The following is a 22,129-nucleotide window of genomic DNA, read 5'->3' as shown; positions in this document are numbered from 1 at the left end:
AAAATTAGCAAAAAATGGTTTTGTGGCATTTAAATAGTACAAATGTGTTCAATCCAATTTGCAAGTGAAGTAGGCCTAATTCACTTAGATGTTCATTACAGCTTATTACTGGCATATTTTATGAATATCCTGAGCTGGATTTTCTAATTTAACATGGATTTTATCGATGCATTATCTCATCATAGTCCACCTGTTAAAAATCTCAGACGTTCTGACGCAGAACTGATTCACACAAGAATTTAAAAGTTGCAAACAGAATCTATTACTTTTTAAACTTGTTAAACTCCCATTCTAGTGTTGAAATATTTTAACTCAAAATTCCCAGTACACCCTAACATAGTGGACAACAAAAGCAACTAATGTAACAACAAAGAAATTAAAAAAAATAAGATGAGAATTTAAATGAGAACAAAATGTATTACTGGTTTTATTTTGGAGACCATACAATCACAAGACTGAACAAAGGAAAGCATCATGACACACTCGCAACAAAGAAAGGAGACTGATGAACATTGCAGCACTGTTAGGTAGGCACCAGTGAATTAGTGAACTGACAAAGGATGGGCCTCAAGTACCAGTGAATTAAATGGGTGGAGCAGCAGACTCCAGTGAATTAAATGGAGAAGTGGGCAGCATGAATTAATAAATTCATAGACCAGTGGACACACCAAGAAACTAATACTGTTTGTGGGAGTTCGCTGTGTGCAAAATGGCTGCTGCATTTCCCACATTACAATAGTGGCAACATTCCAAAAGCGCTTCATTGTCTGTAAAGCGCTTTGAGTCATCCGTGAGGTGGCAGGGACCAGCACAATATAAATTCAAGTCTTTCTTTCTTTTTATTAATAGAGCAGTGGACATGTCAACAAATCAATAAACTAATGGAACAGTGAACATAAATTTATACAGAGGCGGGGGTCAGAGGACATAGGATTGCAAAGCCTAAGATGTCGTTAAATCAGAGCTTGCTGGTCATAATGTGGGAGGAGGGGGGCATAAGACTCAGGTACTAGGCTTGTGATCAGCCACTATGGAAAGCAAACAGGACAGGTAAGCTAATTAGACGCAAGTCATATTTTGACCAGAGGAAGCAAAACAGGGTGGGTAGGATTTGGGTAGACCTCAGCCCTAATTCAGGTAGCTGGAAATTGTAGGGGTTAGACCTGCAAATGGCAAGGAACTCCTCAGTAATCTGTTCATCAGGTGGAAAACCCCAAAACACTACTTTAAACCCAATAAACAGAAAATTCCAAAACAATAATAAAAAAAAGGTGAGAAAAAAATCTCACCATGAGAAAGTGTGCCACATACATCACAGCACCACCAGTGGCGAGAGCCGACAACTGTATTGTGACAAAATTGCCATTATAACGTTTACATAGGCAGGTTGCATTGTAAATGTTGACATTAAAGCATTAAACAAATATCATGACAATGGGAAGTACGCTTTATGGACTATAAGTGCATACCGTATGCAAGACTTTATTATACATGGATGGATGTAAGCTATCATGCACCCTGTTTGTATTTGGGATTATTCAGCAGTTCCCATTGTAGTTGCTATTTATAATGCATGAAGAATGAAAAGATCCCATTTCACTGAATTGACTATGGCAACATAAAAAACTTGAGCTACACAAAACACCTTTTAGTATATTGAATAATACAAATGCTTTAAAACACTATGGGTTGGAATTTCCATTAATACCAGCACCACCTAAATCTTAGCGGTATTCCGGCGGTTGTGTCTTTAGAACTGCCGGAATACTGTAAAAATCCGAATCCACAAGTTTCACCTATTTTATTTCAGCGGTGGCAATAGTGGGCGGGCGCGTTACTCCTCTGGCAGCGATGGTATTTTTCCTTTAGTAAGGCTGGTGCCTACCTAGCAATGGGCGTCTGCGCATGCACAGTTTTCCCCGCAATTTCTGGGGGTCAAAGTTCAACCTGCACATGTGCAAAGGAGAGGCAACATAGAAGAGAGAGAGAAGTTTGGAGAGAGACAGAGAGACACAGAGGAGGCATTTTGACCAGCAAGATACAAAAATATAAAATAAAGTATAATAATAAATATATAAATCAAAATATATTTTATAAATTATTTATATATATAAACATAATATATATATAATGCAAGAAGAAGAGATGAAGGTGGAGAGAGAGCTAGGTGGAAGGAGGCCACACGCTTCTCAGAGGAGGCACAAATAGCACTAGTTCATGAGGTCGAGGTTAACCCAGGGTGAGTGCGTAAAACCTGCCCCTCTTGAATATCAACGAATCTGGCGAGAGATTGCAAAAGCGGTGTCATCTGCTGCACCCGTCATGCGGGGAGCAAACCATAAGAACATAAGAAATAAGAGCAGGAGTAGGCCATATGGCCCCTCGAGCCTGCTTCGCCATTCAATACGATCATAGCTGATCCGATCATGGACTCAGGTCCACTTCCCTGCCCATTCCCCATAACCCCTTATTCCTTTATCGGTTAAGAAACTGTCTATCTCTGTCTTAAATTTATTCAATGACCCAGCTTCCACAGCTCTCTGAGGCAGCAAATTCCACAGATTAACAACTCTCTGAGAAGAAATTCCACCTCATCACTATTTTAAATGAGCGGCCCCTTATTCTAAGATCAGACACTCTAGTTCTAGTCTCTTCCATCAGTGGAAACATCCTCTCTGCATCCACCTTGTTAAGCCCCCTCATAATCTTATACGTTTCGATAAGAATGCCTCTCATTCTTCTGCATTCCAATGAGTAGAGGCCTCAACCTACTCAACCTTTCATAAGTCAAACCCCTCATCTCCAAAATCAACCTAGTGAACCTTCTCTGAACTGCCTCCAAAGCAAGTATATCCTTTCGTAAATATGGAAATCAAAACTATGCGCAGTATTCCAGGTGTGGCCTCACCAATACCCTGCGTAACTGTAGCAAGACTTCCCTGATTGTATACTCCATCCCCTTTGCAATAAAGGCCAAGATTCCATTGGCCTTCCTGATCACTTGCTGTACCTGTATACTATCCTTTTGTGTTTCATGCACCAGGACCCCCAGGTCCCACTGTACTGCAGCACTTTGCAATTTTTCTCCATTTAAATAATAACTTGCTCTTCGATTTTTTTCTGCCAAAGTGCATGACCTCACACTTTCCAACATTATACTCCATCTGCCAAATTTTTGCCCACTCACTTAGCCTGTCTATGTCCTTTTGCAGGTTTTTTGTGTCCTCCTCACAGATTGCTTTTCCTCCCATCTTTGTATCGTTAGCAAACTTGGCTACGTTACACCCGGTCCCTTCATCCAAGTCGTTAATATAGATTGCCAGTGCTGCAAGCGGTGGAACGATATCATTGGGTTGACGAGAGGAAGTAATAACTTGTATCATGCACTGACTAATTACTCTTAATGTAGATCTGCCACATTTTATGATGTTGTAAAGCTTGGTGTCATGCATTATTTCCCATCAATCTCATTGCGCTAGCCTTCTGCATTTAGATGTGTTCATCATGCATCACTTGTGTCCTAATGGTACATAAATGGTCCATCATGGAGGAAAGGATTGGGGATCGTTAATTGGGGATGTCTATCTATGTGTTCCGTAATAGTAGCTGTGAAATTAGTTTACACATAGCTTTTGTCACGTTTGCAGAAAAAATTAGCCAGCAATAGGGCCGAGCTCTGCAAGACGGGCAGAGGTCCACCGAAGGTGGTTCAACTGACGGACCCGGAGGAGCACACTGCAGCTCTGACGGGCACGCATGATCGTTCGGCCACACGTGTTGGTGGTGAACCGGTGCTTGTGGAGGGCAAGTCCTGCATAATCCCCGGGCTGTGCTGCAGTCATGTAATTCAATGTTATGTCAATAGAATGTAATGCAATGCTAAGACCACAACATGTTGTTAGTTCTGACATGAACCATAACTTTTGGATGATCACACTTTGCCACTTGGAAAGCAACATATTGTTTGGGACTTCAAGTTTTTGTTATGTCATACAGTTTCTGTCTACTCTGTTTATGATAGTTTCATGTAATGATTCTCGGTAATACGGTGTTGCTCCTCTACATAAGCCTGCGCAACGTGAGTGTACTCGTGTCACCTCTGACCCCTCCCCTCTGCTGCTGCTAACCACTATTATGTTTTACAGTTGCAGAGGAGGAGGAGCAGCAGCAGCCATCTGCACCAATCGTCCCTCCCATGAGAGCTGCAGAAGAGGACCTATCCGAGGAGGAGGTGGTGGTAGAGGAGGACATACATCACGTCGACACTCCTCAAACTTTTGTGGCAGTGGTGGTGAAGGAGGATGGGGGGATGGGGTGGGACTTTGAAGGGTCCTCTCTACCTACAGCCCCGGTTCCTCATCCGAATCCAATTTGCCTGGATTCCGATCCGAGGTAGCGGGACCAAGCGGCATGCAGCAACGCACACCGAGGGTTCCGACCCCCATGCTGAATCCGCGGCGGCTGATCCAGCAAGGCGGGAGCACTACACGACAGGCAGATGCTAACCTGGACATGGTGGGATTGTCTAGGCAAGCATCGACGTGGGTCGATAGCTCCTCCAGGCCATTGGTGGATTGTCCGACAACATCGCCACATTGTCAGCCCGTCAATTGGAGGACATGGCGGAGCTGATTGCGGCAGTGAGCAAGAACAATGAGTCAGTCAATGCCATGCGGTAACTGATGGTCTCGGGATATGGCACTGCACCCCGAGGTGGCATACAACCAATGGCGACAGCACGTGATTGTCTGGAGAAAGTAATTTCTTCCAACTTTGAAGATGGGTCCTCAACACTGCCAGCTTCAGAGCCCCCACACATAGCGCTGCAATCTCGCCCCCCCCCCCCCCCCAGCAGCTGCGCTCGAGGTGCTCTGCTGCACCATGTCCTGGTCCCAACATGGGCAGGGCCAGGGGTATTAATAACGGGAGGAGAAGGGCAGGGCCAAGGGTCGGGTGGGGGGGTTTGGGGAGGAAAGGTGTTGGGAAAGGTGGCCGCAGGCAGAATCCTTGAAGGGTGTGGGGTGGGGGGAGTGTTGTTGTACAGGTTGTTGTTGTTGTTGTTAATGTTGGGTTTGTTATGCATCAGATTTAATTGAAAAATAATTTTATTTAAAATCTTAAACTTGTTAAATTTCAAAATGTATAAAAAATTATTATTCAACTGAACCATTCTGGTGCAATTATTTTGGAAAATGAGGGGTAACAATCATTGATTGTAAGGGTTACATACATGGCCATACAAGGGTGAAACGTAACTCTCAACGTTCAAGCAAAGCGTTCATTTATGAGCTGCTGACTTATCAGTTTTTCAGTCGCTAAAGTTTGGGGGGAGGGCGGGGAGAGGGGGTGGCCAGGCTCCTCAACCTTGCCCTCCTCGATGTCCCTGTCTTCCTCTTCCTCCACCCCTCTCTCCTGAGGTGGTCCGGCAGTCCCATCTGGAAATTCCTGTCCCCACTGGACGGCGAAGTTGTGCAACATGCAACACACAACAAACTTAGCTACCTGTTCAGGATGGTATTGCAGGCTACCTCCGAGTGGTCCAGACATCGGAAGCGTTGCTTCAGCACTCCAATTGTCTTTTCGACGATTTTGCATGTGGTTATATGGCTTCCATTGTAGCGCTTCTCAGCTTCTGTCTTGAGTCTTCCGCAGGGGTGTCATGAGCCAGCTGGCACGGCCGTATCCTTTATCCCCCAGCATCCAGCAGTGACCTTGCGGCTGACTCTTAAACAGGTCCAAGACAGTGCTCTCATGCAAGATGTATGCATCATGGATTCTCCCTGGAAAATTGGCATTCACTGCCATGATTATTTGCTTGTGGTCGACAACGAGCTGCACATTAAGGGAGCAGAATCACTTTCAATTTCGGTACACCTCCGCTTCCTCTAAAGGTGCTCGCAAGGCGAGGTGCGTAGTCTGTTGCACCTTGGACCTTGGGGAAGTTTGCTATTCACGAAAAACCCAATGCCCTCTCACTCTGTGCCTCCCTGGTCATTGGAAAGTTAATAAAGTCCAAGCTGCGTGCGTAAAGCGCATCGGTTACCTGGCGAACGCAGCGATGTGTGGCGCACTGAGAGATTCCACATCTGTCACCAGTTGATGCCTGAAATGAACCGGATGCATAGAAAGAAAGTGCCGCAGTCACCTTCACCTCTGACGGTGTTGGTAGGTTGCATGTCTGCCTTAATGAGCTGGCATATCTCAGTGATTACCTCTTTTCGGAAGCGCAGCATTCTAATGCACTGCGTATCGTTGAGGTGCAGGTACGAGCGATGCTCCCTGTAATTTCGTTGAGGGTAAGGTCTCCTCCACCTCAAGAGTCTGCGTCCTATTTCATTGGGTACATAATGCACTTCAACAAACCTTCTTCCAGCTCTATTCTACATCATGTAAGTAGTTAGCAATATTGGCACTGAAAGTACAGGCCCCATTTCTTTTTAAGTACTCAACAATTTTCAGATGTCCACAAATTTTCTTTGAATTAAAATCAATGCTCTCATAATCTTCTATATATTCAAAATCCCTTCGAAACTACTTCAGAAATCACTCACAAATCAATTTTAGGCTGCTGGCAACTTCACACAGCCTTTTCCTAAAGAATGATCAATTTTCCAAAATGGTGTCATAATGCCGAGATAAGGTCAGGTAAGTAATGTGAAATGTGGGTGATACGTTTCTCCAGTGGTAACGGGTGGTAAAAATGGGTGTTTAGCTAAATTTTGTGCTGCAGTGAATTTTGGGTGGTGTTTGGGCGGTAGATGTAGGCGGGCGGTTTCGTTCAATGCCAGCAGTAATTGGCTGCCGAAATTACCGCTGGTGATATTCGAGCGGCAGACATGCAGTAACGGGCGGAAGTTTGCACATTTGGCATTTGCAGCGGTAAACGGGCAGAAAGGAATAGAAATTCCAGCCCTTTGTACCATGCATTGAAAATAGTGAAAAAGTTTAACTTTTTCTGCTGATTAACTCAAGAAAATCAGTTTGCCGTTACTAATAAAGAACAAGTACTAATGGAGAGCAAACATTTGCTCTATGTTTATCATAACAGGAATATATCTCAGATTCTATCTTTCTGCAAAATTAAGTTATTTTCCTGAAATGGAAAGTAATTTGATTTTAATTTGGTGGACATTAAATAGGCAAAAATGTATTTGAATTCTACTGCTAAAGAAGCATATTTCAGGCACTATAATGGAAAATGATGTTTATTGTGCAATACTCTATTAATTGTTAGTATTTCACTTCAACTATTGAACGGTGACATAGTGGTAATGTTACTGGACTTGCAATCCAGAGGCCTGGACTAATGATCCAGAGACAAGAGTTCAAATCCCACCATGGCAGCTTGGAGATTTAAATTCAGTTAAGTAAATCTAGAATAAAAAGCTAGTATCCGTAATGGTGACCATGTAACTAACGGATTGTCGTAACAACCCATCTGGTTCACTAATGTTCTTTATGTGACTCCAGACCCACAGCCATGTATTGACTCTTAATTGCCCTAGCAAGCCACTCAGTTGCAACAAGCCGCTCACTATGGGAATACCTTCACCGCACAGACTGCAGCAGTTCAAGAAGGCAATTCCCCACCACCTTCTCAAGGGCAATTAGGGATGGGCAATAAATGCTGGCCTAGCCAGCGACGTCCACAACCCAGGAACTAATTTTTTTTTTAAACTTTGCACATTTTAACAACCAAATTGTTCCTACCCATCTGCAAAATTGCTGTCATCCCTCCAGTCCACGATGCAGCATATAAACAGAATGTTCACATAATCTCCAGGCCTAGCCATGAAGTCTTCTGGACACTCTTCTATTGGCACCAAGATTCTAGGTACTCTGTGATCAACCGGTGAAAACACGACAAACTCCTTGTAAAGTTCACTGTTTTTATCAGTTAATGGTTTGATGAATCCTGTCACAGCTCTGGAATGTTTCTTCTCCACAATGTAAACAATCTATATTTATGGGAAGAACATCAGTGTTATCTCGTTAGTCTTCAACCATTTTCACAGTTACAAGAAAATCCTCAAAAAAGCATCTTTTAGCAAGCATTCAACATTTCTCATGAATCTAAACAAATTGCTTACTTTTTAAACTGTAGTAGTTGCTCAAAATCCCCCCCCCCCCCCCACCCCCCCGTCACACACACACTTCAAAGGGATTGAAGTGTAGTCACTGTTGAAAGTATAGAGATTAATGACCAGATAATCTGCTTTAGTGATATTGGTTGAGTGATAAATATGGGCCAGGACACCGGTGAACTTATCTTTGAATATAGTGCCATGGGATCTTTCGCCTCCACCTGAGGGCGCAAGATATCTTGATATTGCCATGTACAATTTTTGCTAATGTAGTTTAAACTCAGCATCCCATATCCTTGTGTCAATTGAGATTTGAGACAATCAATGAAAAATTCACTATCAATATGGCTACACAGCCAGGAACCCAGAGTGTTTGAGGCACTTGTCCAACCAGCGGTGGTCTGATTCCATCTACTCTGTGCCATCCTTTCATACTTTTAAAGACTGACATCATATTGTCCTATAATCTGTGTGGTTCTGACAACAACAAAAATATTCAACGTCTTTCTTCATATTTGCATTTCCTCATACCAGGCATATCTTATTGAAGCTGTGCTGTACCTTCTCAAAAGCCTCAATATCCTATAGTGTGGAGCCGAAAACTGCACACTGCAGGGTATAACATATTTAGAAAAGATAGAGAGGGTAAAAGGCGAGGTGGAGTAGCTGTACATATTCGGGATAACATAATGGCAGAAGAAAAAAGTGACACAGCAAGACAAAAATAGAATCCATATGGATAGAAATAAAAAATAATAAAGGATCAATCACACTAATAGGTGTAGCCTACAGACCACCTAATGGTGGAAAGGAGATGGAGGAAGAAATGTGCAGACAAATTAGGGAAATTAGTTTTAAAAAATTGAATAATAATCATAGGGGATTTCAACTACCCCGGTCTTAATAGGTAAAGGGGATAAGGGAATGGAGTTCCTACAATATGTACATGACTCCTTTCTAACCCATTATGTGAAAAGTCCACCAAGGGAGGATTCGCTATTGGATCTAGTAATGGGGAATAAACCAGAGCAGATAAGAGAAGTAAAAGTAGGGGAACATCTAGGCAATAGTGACCATGCTATAATACGCTTTAAGATGATAATTGACAAGGACATAAGTATGACGAAAACCAGGGTAATAGATTGGCGAAAAGCTGATTTTGAGGGGCTGACAATAGAACTTAGGAAAATAAAATGGGCAACAATATTGGCAAACAACGATGTAGAACAGCAATGGGAAACATTTAAAATGGTGTTCAACAGAGTGCAGGAACAATATATTCCACTCAAAGAACAAACTAAACACTAATGAGACTCCATGGATGAATAAAGCCATAAGGGAACAATTGGGGGTTAGGAAAGAGGCATATATTAAGTACATGGACAAGCAGGGGTGTGCATGATAAGGAAGAATACGAAAAGATGAGGAGAGAAGTCAAAAAAACAATTAGGAACGCAAAGAGGAACTATGAAATTTAATTACCAAGGAACATCAAACAAAATAGTAAAATATCTTACAGGCACATCAATAAAAAAGGACGTTGGGATGGGAATAGGGCCATCAAGGGATAGACAGGATAAAACCACAGGTAACGATAGAGAGATGGCAGAAACATTAATTAATTATTTTGCTTCAGTATTTAGCAGGGAGATAAAACAGATGGACTTGACATTGGATGATGAAAGTAGTAATGAGATAAGTGCATGTAAAATAAAGAGGGTATATTTTAAATAAACGAATCAAACTCAAAGAGGATAAAAACCCTGGTCCGGATGGATTGCATCTACACATTTTAAAAGTATCTAGGGAAGAGATAGCAGAGACAATACTACACATATTTAGTAATTTGTTAGAAAAAGGTGCAGCGCCAGGGGACTGGTGGATAGCTAACGTAATACCTATATTTAAGAAAGGAGATTGAACATGTCCAGGGAATTATAGACAAGTCAGCTTACATTGGTGGTAGGAAAAATAATGGAATCCCTACAAAAGTAGAAAATAGAACAACATCTAGTAACCAAAAATATAATAGTCAGCATGGATTTCAAAAGGGAAATTCTTGCTTGACCAGCCTCATTGAATTTTTTGAAGAGGTAACAGAGATAGGAGACAATGGTAATGTAGTAGATGTAATGTAGATTTTCAGAAGGCCTTCAATAAGATACCTCATAATAGACTGATGAACAAGGTCAGAAAATGCAGTCGGGGTCAAGTAGCAAGACAGAAAGCAGAGAGTAGGAGTAAAAGGTAGCTATTCATAGTGGCAGAAGGTGGGTAGTGGTGTTCCACAAAGATCAGTGCTGGGACCACTGCCGTTCACAATTTATATTAATGATTTAAAACTTTGGAATCAAAAATGCAATTTCTAAATTTGCAGATGACACCAAATTTGGGGGGGGGCGGGGGGGGGGAAGAGAGAGATAGTCAATACTGAGGAGGACTGCAATAAATTACAGGAGGACATTAATAAACATGCAGAATGGGCATATAATTGGCAAATGAAGTTCAACACTGATAAATGTAAGATATGACATTTTGGTAGGAAGAATAAAGAGGTCACTTATTACTTGGAGGATGCGAGTCTAGGTGGGATAGAAGAACAAAGGGATCTTGGAGTACAAATACACAAATCACCAAAAGTTGCGACACAGGTTAGCAAGGCCATTAGAAAAGCAAACCAAGCACCAGGGTTTATTTCTAGAGGTATAGGGCCCAAGTTCCTCCCCCCACCCCCCGCCCCCATAAAAACGATGAACCTCTGTGAGGTGTGCCGACTTTCCAGACTAAAATGGGTGTGGAAAATTCTCCCCACTCCTCAGGGCGTCTTTGGCCTCGGCGTAATGCAGCACATCCAGTGGGGGCGGAGCCAGGTCCCGGCGCTGAAAACAGTGCTGGGACCTCTGCACATGCGCGCTAGAGTGTGCATGCATGTGCAGTAGCTCCTCGCAGCCCGAATCTCTGCGACACTCTTCAGGCTGTGTGGAAGGGGCCCGAAGCCGCCGCCCGTAGCCCTGGCCAAATGGGCTCCCTCATCGGCGGCTCGTTGCTTTCCCTAAGGTCGGACTTCTATTATTTATTTGTTATTTATTGATTGATTGATTGATTATTACTTTGGTCTTGGTGCTTTAGGTGCAAGGTTCTTTCTATTTTTTATTTGTTAATTAATTGCTTATTACTTTTTGTGCTTTGTAAGTCTTGGTGTTAGGTGCAGATCCTCTCAGCTTCTTTGTATTTTTTTATTTGTTATTGAATGCTTATTTTTGTGCTTTGTTTAGTGCTTTAAATGTATTTATGCTTCTTTAATGTTGTTGTGAAGGTGGTTAGTGCTTTGCAAGGTCCTCTCACTTCCCTTCACCCCCCCACCACACCGCACCCCCATCTCTGGCTATGCGCTGATTTCTTAGCTTACCGCAAGGTTTTTCTGTGCGGACACGTGGCCATATACGCTGGCCTAAGTTAGTTTGGAGTAACTTTTAGCTGTCTAAACTTGCTTAAATGGCCAAAACAGGCGTAAGTGGCTGGTAACGCTCCCTCTTGAACAAAAAACTAAACTTAAAAAAAACCTAACTAACTCACTTATACTGGAGCAAATTAAATGGGCAGAATTGCACTTTTTAAGATACTCCAAAAAAAATCTAGTTGCTCCAAAAAAAACGGAGCAACTCCTGGGGAAACTTGGGGCCCATAGAAAGGAAAAGTAAGGAAGTTATGCTGAACCTGTATCGAACCTTAGACTACTGTGTTCAGTTCTGGTCGCCATATTATAAAAAGGATGTAGAGGTACTGGAAAGGGTGCAGAGAAGATTTACACGGATGATACCAGAAATGCGAGGGTATATACATCAGGAAAGGAAAGGCTGGGTCTTTTCTCTTGAAAAAAGGCTGAAGGGTGATCTAATAGAGGTCTTTAAAATTATGAAAGGTTTTGATAGAGTAGATATAGAAAGAATGTTTCCACTTGTGGGGAAGAGCATAACTAGAGACCATCAGTACAAGATAGTCACCAAGAAATCGAATAGGGAATACAGAAGAAACTTGGAACTCGCTACCACAGGGAGTGGTTGAAGCAAATAGTACAGATGCATTTAAGGGGAGGCTGGACAAGAATATGAGGGAGACAGGAATAGAGGGTTATGCTGATTGTTTTAGAGGAGAAAAGAGGGGAGGAGGCTCCAGTGGAGCATAAACGCCGGCATGGACTGGTGTGGCCAAATGGCCTGTTTCTGTGCCGTATATCCTATGTTAGGATCCTCAGATGTATCTCATCAGAAGTGTCACTTTTCTTCCTTTAACCCAACTAATGTTCCTTTTACCCATCCAAATATTGCTCATTTCGCTCTCATCCACTTCAGGCCTTGCTGCACGAGGACACGTGAGCCAAAGCATTCCGGAATTGGCTATAGGAATGCATTGCAGAAATTCAGGCTAGAGGTAATAAGGGTGTCAATTAAAGTTTTGGTGGTACAGAAAGAGAGGCAAAGGCTAAGATGGTACAGAAAAAGAGGTAAAGGCCAAGGCAACGTTTTAAATGTGAAAGATAGGTGCTGTAGTGACAAATAAGATATGGGAACGGAAATCACATCATGGTTCTGTACCTCTGGGTTCTGCCCGAGGTAGCAGTTAGGGAGGTTGATGCAATCAAAGCCAGAGGTACGTAGATCTTTATGGGAGCCAAAGAGGATGGATTTTCTTTTTCTAGCATTGAGTTGGAAAACATTAGGGCTCATCTAGATCTCAGGTCGATCCCAGCCTTTGCAATGATGTAACCAAAATACAGCATACAGTGATGGAGAAGCAGGTCAGCTTGGAACCATGCAGTACACTTCAGTTAACCATGTTGGTACAAAAGGAGAATCAATTTGAAACGATTTAGTGTTGACAATGTGACAGGTACAAATGGAACCATGAAAGAGCAGTGCTATGGAAGTGCACTGTGAAGATGTAAGAATATAAAAAATAGGAGTGGGCAGCCATTTGGCCCCTCGAGCCTGCTCTGCCTTTTAATGTGATCATGGCTGATCTTCAACACCACTTGCCTGCACTATCCCCATAGCCCTTGATTCCCTCAATATCCAAAAATCTATCGATCTCTGTCTTGAATATACTCAACAACTGAGCTTCCACAGCTCCCTGGGGTAGCAATTTCCAAAGATTCACAAACCTCTGAGTGAAGAAATTTGTCCTCAACTCAGTCCTAAATTGGCTGACCCCTTATTCTGAGACTGCCACCCCTGGTTCTGGACTCCCCAGCCAGAGGAATCATCCTCCCTGCATCTACCCTGTCAAACCCTGTAAGAATGTTGTATGTTTCAATGAGATCATCTTTCATTCTTCTGAACTCTAGAGAATATAAAGAATGAATGACTTGGAATTATATAGTGCCTTTCACGACCACCGGACGTCTCAAAGCGCTTTACAACCAATGAAGTGCTTTTGAAGTGTAGTCACTGTTGTAATGTGGGAAACGCAGTAAGCCAACTTGCGCACAGCAAGCTCCCACAAACAGCCATGTGATAATGACCAGATCGTCTGTTTTTGTTATGTTGATTGAAGGATAAATATTGGCCAGGACACTGGGGCTAACCCCCCTGCTCTTCTTCGAAATAGTGTCGGAGAGATCTTTTACGTCTCATCTGAAAGACGGCACCTCCGACAGTGCAGCACTCCCTCAGTATGCCACTCCGACAGTGCGGCGCTCCGTCGGTACTGGCCCGCCAACAGTGCATATAGGCCGAGTCTACTCAATCTGTCCTCATAGGACAATCCTCCCATCCCAGAAATCAGTCTGGTGAATCTTCATTGCACTCCCTCTATGAAAAGTATATCCTTCCTTCGGTAAGGAGACTGTGTGGTCTCACCAGGGCTCTATATAATTGCAGTAAGACATCTTTACTCTTATACTGAAATCCCTCTTGTAATAAAGGCAAACATACCTTTCTTAATTGCTTGCTGAACCTGCATTTTTCAATGATTCGTGTACAAGGACACCGAGGTCCCTCTGAACACAACATTTCCCAATCTTTCACCATTTAAAAAATACTCTGCTTTTCTATTTTTCCTACCAAAGTGGATAACTTCACATTTCTCCACATTATATTCCATTTGCCCACTCACTTAGCCAGTTTTTATCCCCTTGAAGCCTTTGCATCCTTCTCACAACTTGCATTCCCACCTAGCTATATATCATCAGCAAACTTGGATATACAGGTGCAGCGTTCAAAATCCGGAATTCCAGAATCCAGAATGTTCCGGAATCCAGACCAATTGGTGGCAGGGTCGTCCGGAATCCATAAAATGTTCCGGAATCCGGACCCTGACGACCTCGAGATGCCGCCTCTGCCCGATCTCAGGCCTCACCTCGCCACACCACCCCTCGCCGTTGCCCGACCTCAGGCCTCACCTCACCGCCGCTGCCCAACCTTGGGGCCTCCTTGCTGGCCCACCCAAACACCTACTTCGTGACGGGGCCCCGCCCGACCAGCTCCTCTTCGACGAGGACCCGCCCGAATACCTCTACGGCGGCGGGGCCCTGCCTGAACAAGTTCACGCCGTGGGGCCCCGCCCGACGACCTCATCGCCCGGCGAGCACCATCCCCGACGATCTCATCTCCTCATCTCCCAGTGAGCACTCTCTCTCCCCCCCCACCCATCCCCACCCACCTTCTGACATTTCGAAATCCGGAAATACTCAAACCTGGGCTCGGGTGTTTTCAGATTCGTGACGTCAGAAAGACGTTCCAAAGTCCAGCAAAACGCAAAATCCGGAACGGCCTCGGTCCTGGATTCGGGGTGCTGCACCTGTATTACATTTGGTCCCCTCAGCCAAATCATTGATATATATTGTGAATAGCTGAGGCCCAAGCACCTTTCCTTGCAGTACTCCACGAGTTACAACCTGCCAACCCGAAAATGACCCATTATCTATTCTGCTAGTTACAACCTCAAAAAACTCCAATAGATTTGTCAAACATGATTTCCTTTTTATAAATCCGTGTTGACTCTGCCCAATCTTATTTATTCTTTCCTAAGTGGCTTGTTGACTACGACTGATGTCAGGCTAACTGGTCTGTAGTTCCCCATTTTCTCTCTCCCTCCTTTCTTGAATAGTGGGATTACATTTCCAATCTATGCGAACCGTTCCAGAATCTATGGAATTTTGGAAGACGACAACCAAAGCAGCTACTATTTCTGTAGCCACCTCTTTCAAATCCCTAGGATGTAGGTCATCAGGTCCAGGGGATTTATCAGCTTTCAGTCCCATTAACTTCTTCAGTATCCTTTTTTTACTAATACTAATTTCTTTCAGTTCCTCATTCTTGCTAGACTCTTGGTTCTCCACTATTTCTGGCAAGTTTTTTGCATTTTCTTCCGTGAAGACGGACACTAAGTATTTGCTTAATTTCTCTGCCATTTCCTTATTGTATCCCCATCCCCGTTATAATTTCTTCTGCCTCAGCCTGTAAGGGACCCACATTTACTTTTGCTCACCTTTTCCTTTTTGCATACCTATAGAAGCTTTTACAGTCTGTTTTTATGTCTCTTGCTAGTTTACTCTCATTTCCCTTTCGTTATCAATTTCTTGGTCCTCCTTTGCTGAGTTCTAAAATCCTCCCAATCCTCAGGCTTACTACTCTTTTTGGCAACATTATAAGCCTCTCCCTTTGATCTAATACTATTTTTAACTTCTCTTGTTAGCCATGGTTGGACCACTTTTCCTGCGGGGTTTTTGTGCCTTAAAGGAATGTATATATTTGTTGTAAGTTATGTATTAATTCTTTAAATGCTATCCATTGGTTGTCGACCATCATACCTTTTAATGTAGTTTCCCAATCTATCTTAAGCCAATGCACCCCTTATACCTACTTGGTTTGCTGTTTAGAATTAAGACTCTAGTTTCGGATGCAATTAAATCATTTTCAAACTCAATATAAAATTCTATCACATTATGGTCACTCTTCCCTAAAGACCCCTTTACCACAAGCTTATTAATTAACCTTATCTCATTGCTCAATACTAGATCTAAAATAGCCTGTTCCCCAGTTAGTTCCTCAACATACTGATCTAGAAAACTATCTACATTCCATGAATTCGCCCTTTACACTATTGCTGCACATTTGGTTTGCCCAGTCTATATGTAGATTAAAGTCCCCCATGATTACTATATTACCCTTATTACATACATTTCTAATTTCCTGATTTATGCTCTGCCCTACATTACAACTATTGTTTGGGGATCTATAAACAATTTCCACCAATGTTTTCTTAGCTCCCATCCAAACTGATTCTACTTCTTGATTTTCGGAGCTAAGATCCTTTCTTTCTTCTGTCTTTATCCCATCCTTCCACAAGTTAAGTATCCTTGAATATTTAGTTCCCAACCTTGGTCACTTTGCAACCACATCTCCGTAATGGCCATTAGGCTATTAAATTCTATCTGCGCTATTAATTTATCTATTTTTTGTGAATGCTTCGTGCATTTAGATATCATGCCTTTAGCTTTGACTTATTTCTATTCTTCCCTGATGTCCTTAGTCACTGATGCCTTATTACCTTTGTTACTCTTTCCGTCTCTTCCTGACCCACTCTGGTAATTTTTACCCAAAATTCTACTCTGCTCTAGAGACTTGACATTCTCGTGCTGCTTTTAAATTTACTCTTTCTTGAATCCTCCCACTACCCCTTCATTAGTTTAAAACTCTGTCTACTGCCCTAATTATTCAGTTCACCAGGACACTGGTCCCAGCCATGTTTAAGTGGAGCCTGTCCCAATGAAACAGCTCCCTCTTTCCCCAGTACTGGTGCCAGTGCCCCTTGAGCTGAAATCCGTTCCTCCCACCCAACTGTTTGAGCCATGCATTTAAATCTCTAATCTGTTTGTCCCTATGCCAGTTTGCACATAGCTCAGGTAACAATCCAGAGCTTATTACCTTTGAGGTTCTGCTTTTTAATTTGGATCCTAGCTCCTCAAACTCCCTCAGCAGAACCTCAGTCCTGGTTCTACCTATGTCATTGGTTCCTACGTGGGCCACAACAACTGGACCCTCCACTTCCCACACCAAGTTCTTCTCCAGCCATGAGGAGATATCCTTAACCCTGGTAGGTAACACAACCTCTGGAACTCCCTGTCACAGCTGACAAGATACCAAAGAAGGAGAGAGTGGTCAACAGTGTTAAAGGCAGTGGAGAGGTAAAAGAGGGTAAGAAGAGGCAACAAAACACAATTGCGGTCAATGTTTAATCTTTAACCAGCATAGTCTCGGTGTTGTGGGTGGGGCAGAAGTCTAACTGGAGAGTGTCAAACAGTGAACGATGGTGTACATTTGCAAGGCAATAACATGTTTCAAAACTGCAGCAAGAAAGGCAAGGTTGAAGATAAAGCAGTAGCTGAGGGTGGAACAGTTATAATGTGTTTCATTGGGGGGGTGGGGTAAGGTCAATAGTTTTGAACAACAATTTGCATTTATGTAGTGCCTTTAACATAGTAAAATGGCCCAGGATGCAAGATATACGTTACTACTTTATATATAAAAAATAAATAAATAAATATATATAATCTGTGAACAAGAGGGAGCAGAATTATGAAAGCATGTTTGGATTGGGGTGGGGGAGAAAGAAGTGAAATAAGGAATAAATAACTCATTTTCCACAATTAAACAAAATCCCATGAAATATAGGTAACAGTATCATCTAGCAGTACTGATATGCAGAGTGAAACACATCAAAATCTACCAAAACTGGCTGCAAAACTGTTTTTACTTCAGTATTATTAAAATTGGAAATATAAAAAGACATAAAGAGAATTTTTTTTTAGCCCAAAATAAAGAAAGACTGAAGAATGAGGAAAAAAAGAACACCCGTTTCTTGAACAGCATATTATATTTTCAAGAACTCTGGTGTTCACTACAGGTTACTGCAACGTCAGATCATTACCCAGGTGTAGGTGAATGAAACGAATACATGGGGAAAAATATTTTGATGTATATTTACCTTGCCAGTTTTTTGAAGAAACCTATCTGGATGATTTCTTGAATCATTCACTACCAAACTGCAAGGATTGCCCTGTCTTGAAGTTCGCATTCTGGTGCCACTATTACCAGCAGGCTGTAATCCACGAGAACCAGTAGCTGCAAAATCAATTTTTAAATCACAATTACATATCCTGTAAATAAGAAATGTTCCACTTTTTTTCTGTTCTGAAATAAAACTAGACCATAGAACAGTTTGTGTTAAGTTCCAAATACAAATATGAGACAAATCTTCTAATTGTAAGTGAAGTCATAAATTAATGAGTAAAGACAATATTGCAGCCGCTGAAATTGTAATCTGCGAATCATGCAACTTTCAAAAAGTAGTCAATTGTATGGCTCTTCCACCCTGCAAAAGTGAAGAAATGATAGTTAAGTTTGTGCATGGCTCCCACACGCTCCCTCCACTCAATCGTTAGCACAGAAAGTCAAAACCAAGAGAGCAACTTATGGGTCTGTATAGCAAAACAACCAAGTATGGAATGCATACACTGAGGAACACTAACAAATGATTCTTTCTAAGTTGTTCGAAATTAGAGATACCTAAAAATATATGGTTACGTGAATGAAATTGTGCCGCAAATAATACTGTGTTTCGATGATTGTATTAGAGCTCAAGATATAAGTGTCTTCAGACTAGCATTAGATTAGCTAGATAGATGCTTAAAATTGGCCTATGGTTTTAATTGACTGCAGATGTTATATCATTCTGCACCGTGGCAGTCACATATGACCTTGCTTCCCAGGCTAGCTGTTTGCTGGTTGTGTACTCGGATGGTTGTTGACTGTATCATTGATTTGGCAAACCAAGGCCCAACGCTTATGTTTCTGCTAATAACCAAATTATAATGCTAAGTTAGGATTTTGACTTTATTTAACAAAACTGCTTTAAAATGTGTAAGCTACCCAGTGTGAGAGAATAGAATAGAGGATATTTTTTGGAATTTAATGATTCATTCCGTAGTACAATAGTATGATAATTGAATGCAGTGTGCGGCAGCCCGGCCCGGAAATCGGTGCGGTCCCGGCCTGCAAGACCATCAGCAGGCCTGGGGCCATTGGAGAGAGCAGCGTGCGGCGGCATACCACTGCAGGGAGCAGTGCGTGCTGCTGCGGGGGGCTACGAAGCCAGGTCACTGATTGCAGTGCGGGCAGGCACAGCAGGAGGGGCAAAGGAGCGGCAAGAGTTTGTAGGTGGAAGTGACCGGGGCCCAGGAGAGGTGTGGGTTTGGGGCCCAGGAGAGGCGAGGGCCCAGGGGCATCACGGGTCAGCCCACACTGCCATATGTGTGCGTGCTAGATCGTGCAGCAAAGCTGGTCTCCAGTTGTCTTGGGTAATCCTTGACACTGGACCAAGACCTAGCTCTGTCAAGCCCGTGTGGTGGCTGGTGTGCAACGGCCATCACACATTAAAAATATTCACGCACAAGCATCTTCCACCCTTCAAGATGTAGTTTGGGATCTGGAATATTAGGTCCTTCATTGAAACACCTGTGAATTCATCCCTTTTTAGCATGGAAGCAAGTCACCCTTGCTTCGAGGGACTGCCTATGATGAACTGAATGAGATAGTTTGCACAGATAAGCTGCATGGACATAAATAAATGATAACAAGCAGCTACTAACAATTTGAAGGCCAAGAATGGTATATGTCTGACTCCAAAGTGTTCTCAGCATATTCTACCCCAGGTCCACCCCTACAGAAAAGAGTATAAAAGATCTGAAAAGCTTCCAGAGCAGGCAGTGGAGTGGACAGCTTTTGAGAGTGGATCTATGCTGACTTGGGTCTAACACTCTTCAAGAGAGAGAGAGAGAGAGAGAGAGAAGAGCTGTTTGTGCGATCATGGCTGGTACTCACTACTTGTCATGGTCGTATGTTTTTGCTGTACAACTAATATGTTATATTCTGTCTTAAACTCCAATTAAACACAATATACCCAAGTTTTATCTGTCTCATACGACACTGTGATAACATAATTAGCTTTTGGGTCTTGTCAACTTGCATGACAAAGACAGCTAATTTCATCAATCCCAAGTGAGGGAAAAAGGGAAGACGATTTTTCAGATGGCTAAACAAAAAAGAGCACAGTGAATTGTCGCTGCACAAGCAATTGGAAGTTTTGAACAGTTTGAAAGAATTGTGGATTCAAAAGCTAGTCACACAGAAGCATGACATATATGAATCTCAAGTTTCTAAGGCTAACGAGCTTGCCAAAGAACTCGGCATGGAAAGCTTTGAAGCATCAAATTGATTCCTGTGCCACTGAGAATGTGAGGCACAACGTTTACAAAAAGCTGTGTGGTGAAAAGGTGACAGCGACAAGCCCGCGATGGATATGTGGACTGATGAAGTGTTGTTGGGTTTGTTAACAGAATCCCCACCGCAACCACCGCCTCCACACCCCCACCCCCCACCACCCCCCACCCCCGTGCATTTTCAATTGCAGCGAGACCAGACTTTTCCATTGCACCCTGCTTGATCAAACCTATGCAAACAAAGGGCAGAAGGTGAGTGGTGGCAAAATGAGAAAAGAACACCTTACATTGTTGTGCGCTAACCAAATTGGGCTTGGACAAGATGAAATCTCTCATGATTGGGAAAAACAAGAACCTGTGTTGACGTTCCTACTCCGAAGTCTCAGCCTCTGTGAAAAGCCTGTTTGTAATTGGTATTCAGATGAGGAGGAGTAACAACTACAATTGTACCTGAAATTCGAAGGATGCCATAGTCGAAGCATGGAGTGTGTGGAGAATCATCTGACTTATGTATGACTTAGACTGTAACAGTAATAAAGACTTTGTTTTTCTAAATGATTTCAAAACAAGCTGAGGCATGAACTTTAGAACCTTTGCTGAAGTAATATCTGAATAAACAATTTTCCAAGTGCTATTTTACTTCAGAGAGACAGGCACAGATGATTACAGACACTGCTTTTTTGCTGCTTATACTGGATGTTTAACAAAAACTATGATTCACCAAGAAATATTTATGCAGCTGTGGTATTTACATCCCTCTTCCACTTCCATGCCCACACCAAAGAATCCCCCACCAACCTGACTTAACAGAAGGTAACTCTAATTCAGTGTAAACAATGCTCTGGAAGTTCTGCCAATTATGTTAAACAGAGGATCTCAGCATGCAAATTTATCACACTTTCAGCAGAACATATCAGCATCATGCTGTTTCCTGCACCAAATTTAATGGAAATGATTAGCATAAATTTTGTATTGATAAAACAAATCACAACTGGAGAGATAGGCACTGTACTTGTGAAGAAGCCACTACTGATGAAGTTTGTAACAGTAAAAGTAAAAATAGGCCGACAATTACAGTTACCAGTGAGGGGAAAAAAGCAAAATCAAAAGATTGCGGAAAAAAATTTCAAATCCTTTCAGTCACTATCTTCAGTTCTTCCATAAGTTGAGCACTTACTAGTGGAAATAAAGTTAGTAACATAATGGAAAATTATAAAATTTACAAGAAAACTTAGCTATACAATTTCATTTTCTATGTTTTAGAAATGTCCCCAGCATGTTTTCTATTGCAGGCCTGTGCTTATTGAAAGGCCTGAGACTTGGATTATCGCAAATTCCCAGACCCATAAAAACATGTTCCAGGTTCAGGCTTCTGTTGCCTGAAATTAACTGCACCCATCAGAGAGAATGATAGAGAAAGAGAGGATAGAGAGACAATGACTGCACTCCATTGCTTGCTCTATCGTAATAGACTGCTCACGATAGACAGCATGAGTGTGTGGTCAAGAATGATCGAGTACTCATGGCAAACTGAGAGCATGACCGAGAGCGCAATAGAGAGCTAGAGCACAATCGAGAGCATGTATGAAAGAGAGATGAATAGATAGAAAACGTAGCCAGAGTTTGAGAGAAAGGGTAACAGGAAAAAGTGTAGCAATTATTTTTTTCCACAAGCAATGGGAGATCAGATGTAATGTAATATATTATCTGTTACATGGTATAATGTTTCTGCAACTATAAGATAGTGCCTCTTTTGAGAATTCAC

The 22,129-nt window shown here is 42.4% G+C and overlaps 1 protein-coding gene across 3 annotated transcripts in view; it reads right to left on the bottom strand.

Annotated features, from left to right (window-relative positions):
• The window catches only part of dis3l2 (DIS3 like 3'-5' exoribonuclease 2), a 437,600-nt gene that overhangs the window by 269,857 nt on the left and 145,614 nt on the right, over positions 1 to 22,129 (bottom strand). For all 3 annotated transcript variants that reach the window (XM_070883462.1, XM_070883465.1, XM_070883463.1), the window contains exons 7-8: positions 18,072 to 18,208; positions 7,711 to 7,958 (exon numbers count right to left, since the gene is read on the bottom strand). In XM_070883462.1, the coding sequence (XP_070739563.1) occupies positions 7,711 to 7,958; positions 18,072 to 18,208 (385 nt within the window). The remainder of the gene's footprint in view (positions 1 to 7,710; positions 7,959 to 18,071; positions 18,209 to 22,129) is intronic.

Source organism: Pristiophorus japonicus, chromosome 6, assembly GCF_044704955.1.
Source record: "Pristiophorus japonicus isolate sPriJap1 chromosome 6, sPriJap1.hap1, whole genome shotgun sequence".
Classification (NCBI taxonomy): Eukaryota; Metazoa; Chordata; class Chondrichthyes; family Pristiophoridae; genus Pristiophorus; species Pristiophorus japonicus.
Note: the sequence above shows the minus strand (reverse complement) of the source record. Positions and strands in the feature narration are given on the sequence as shown.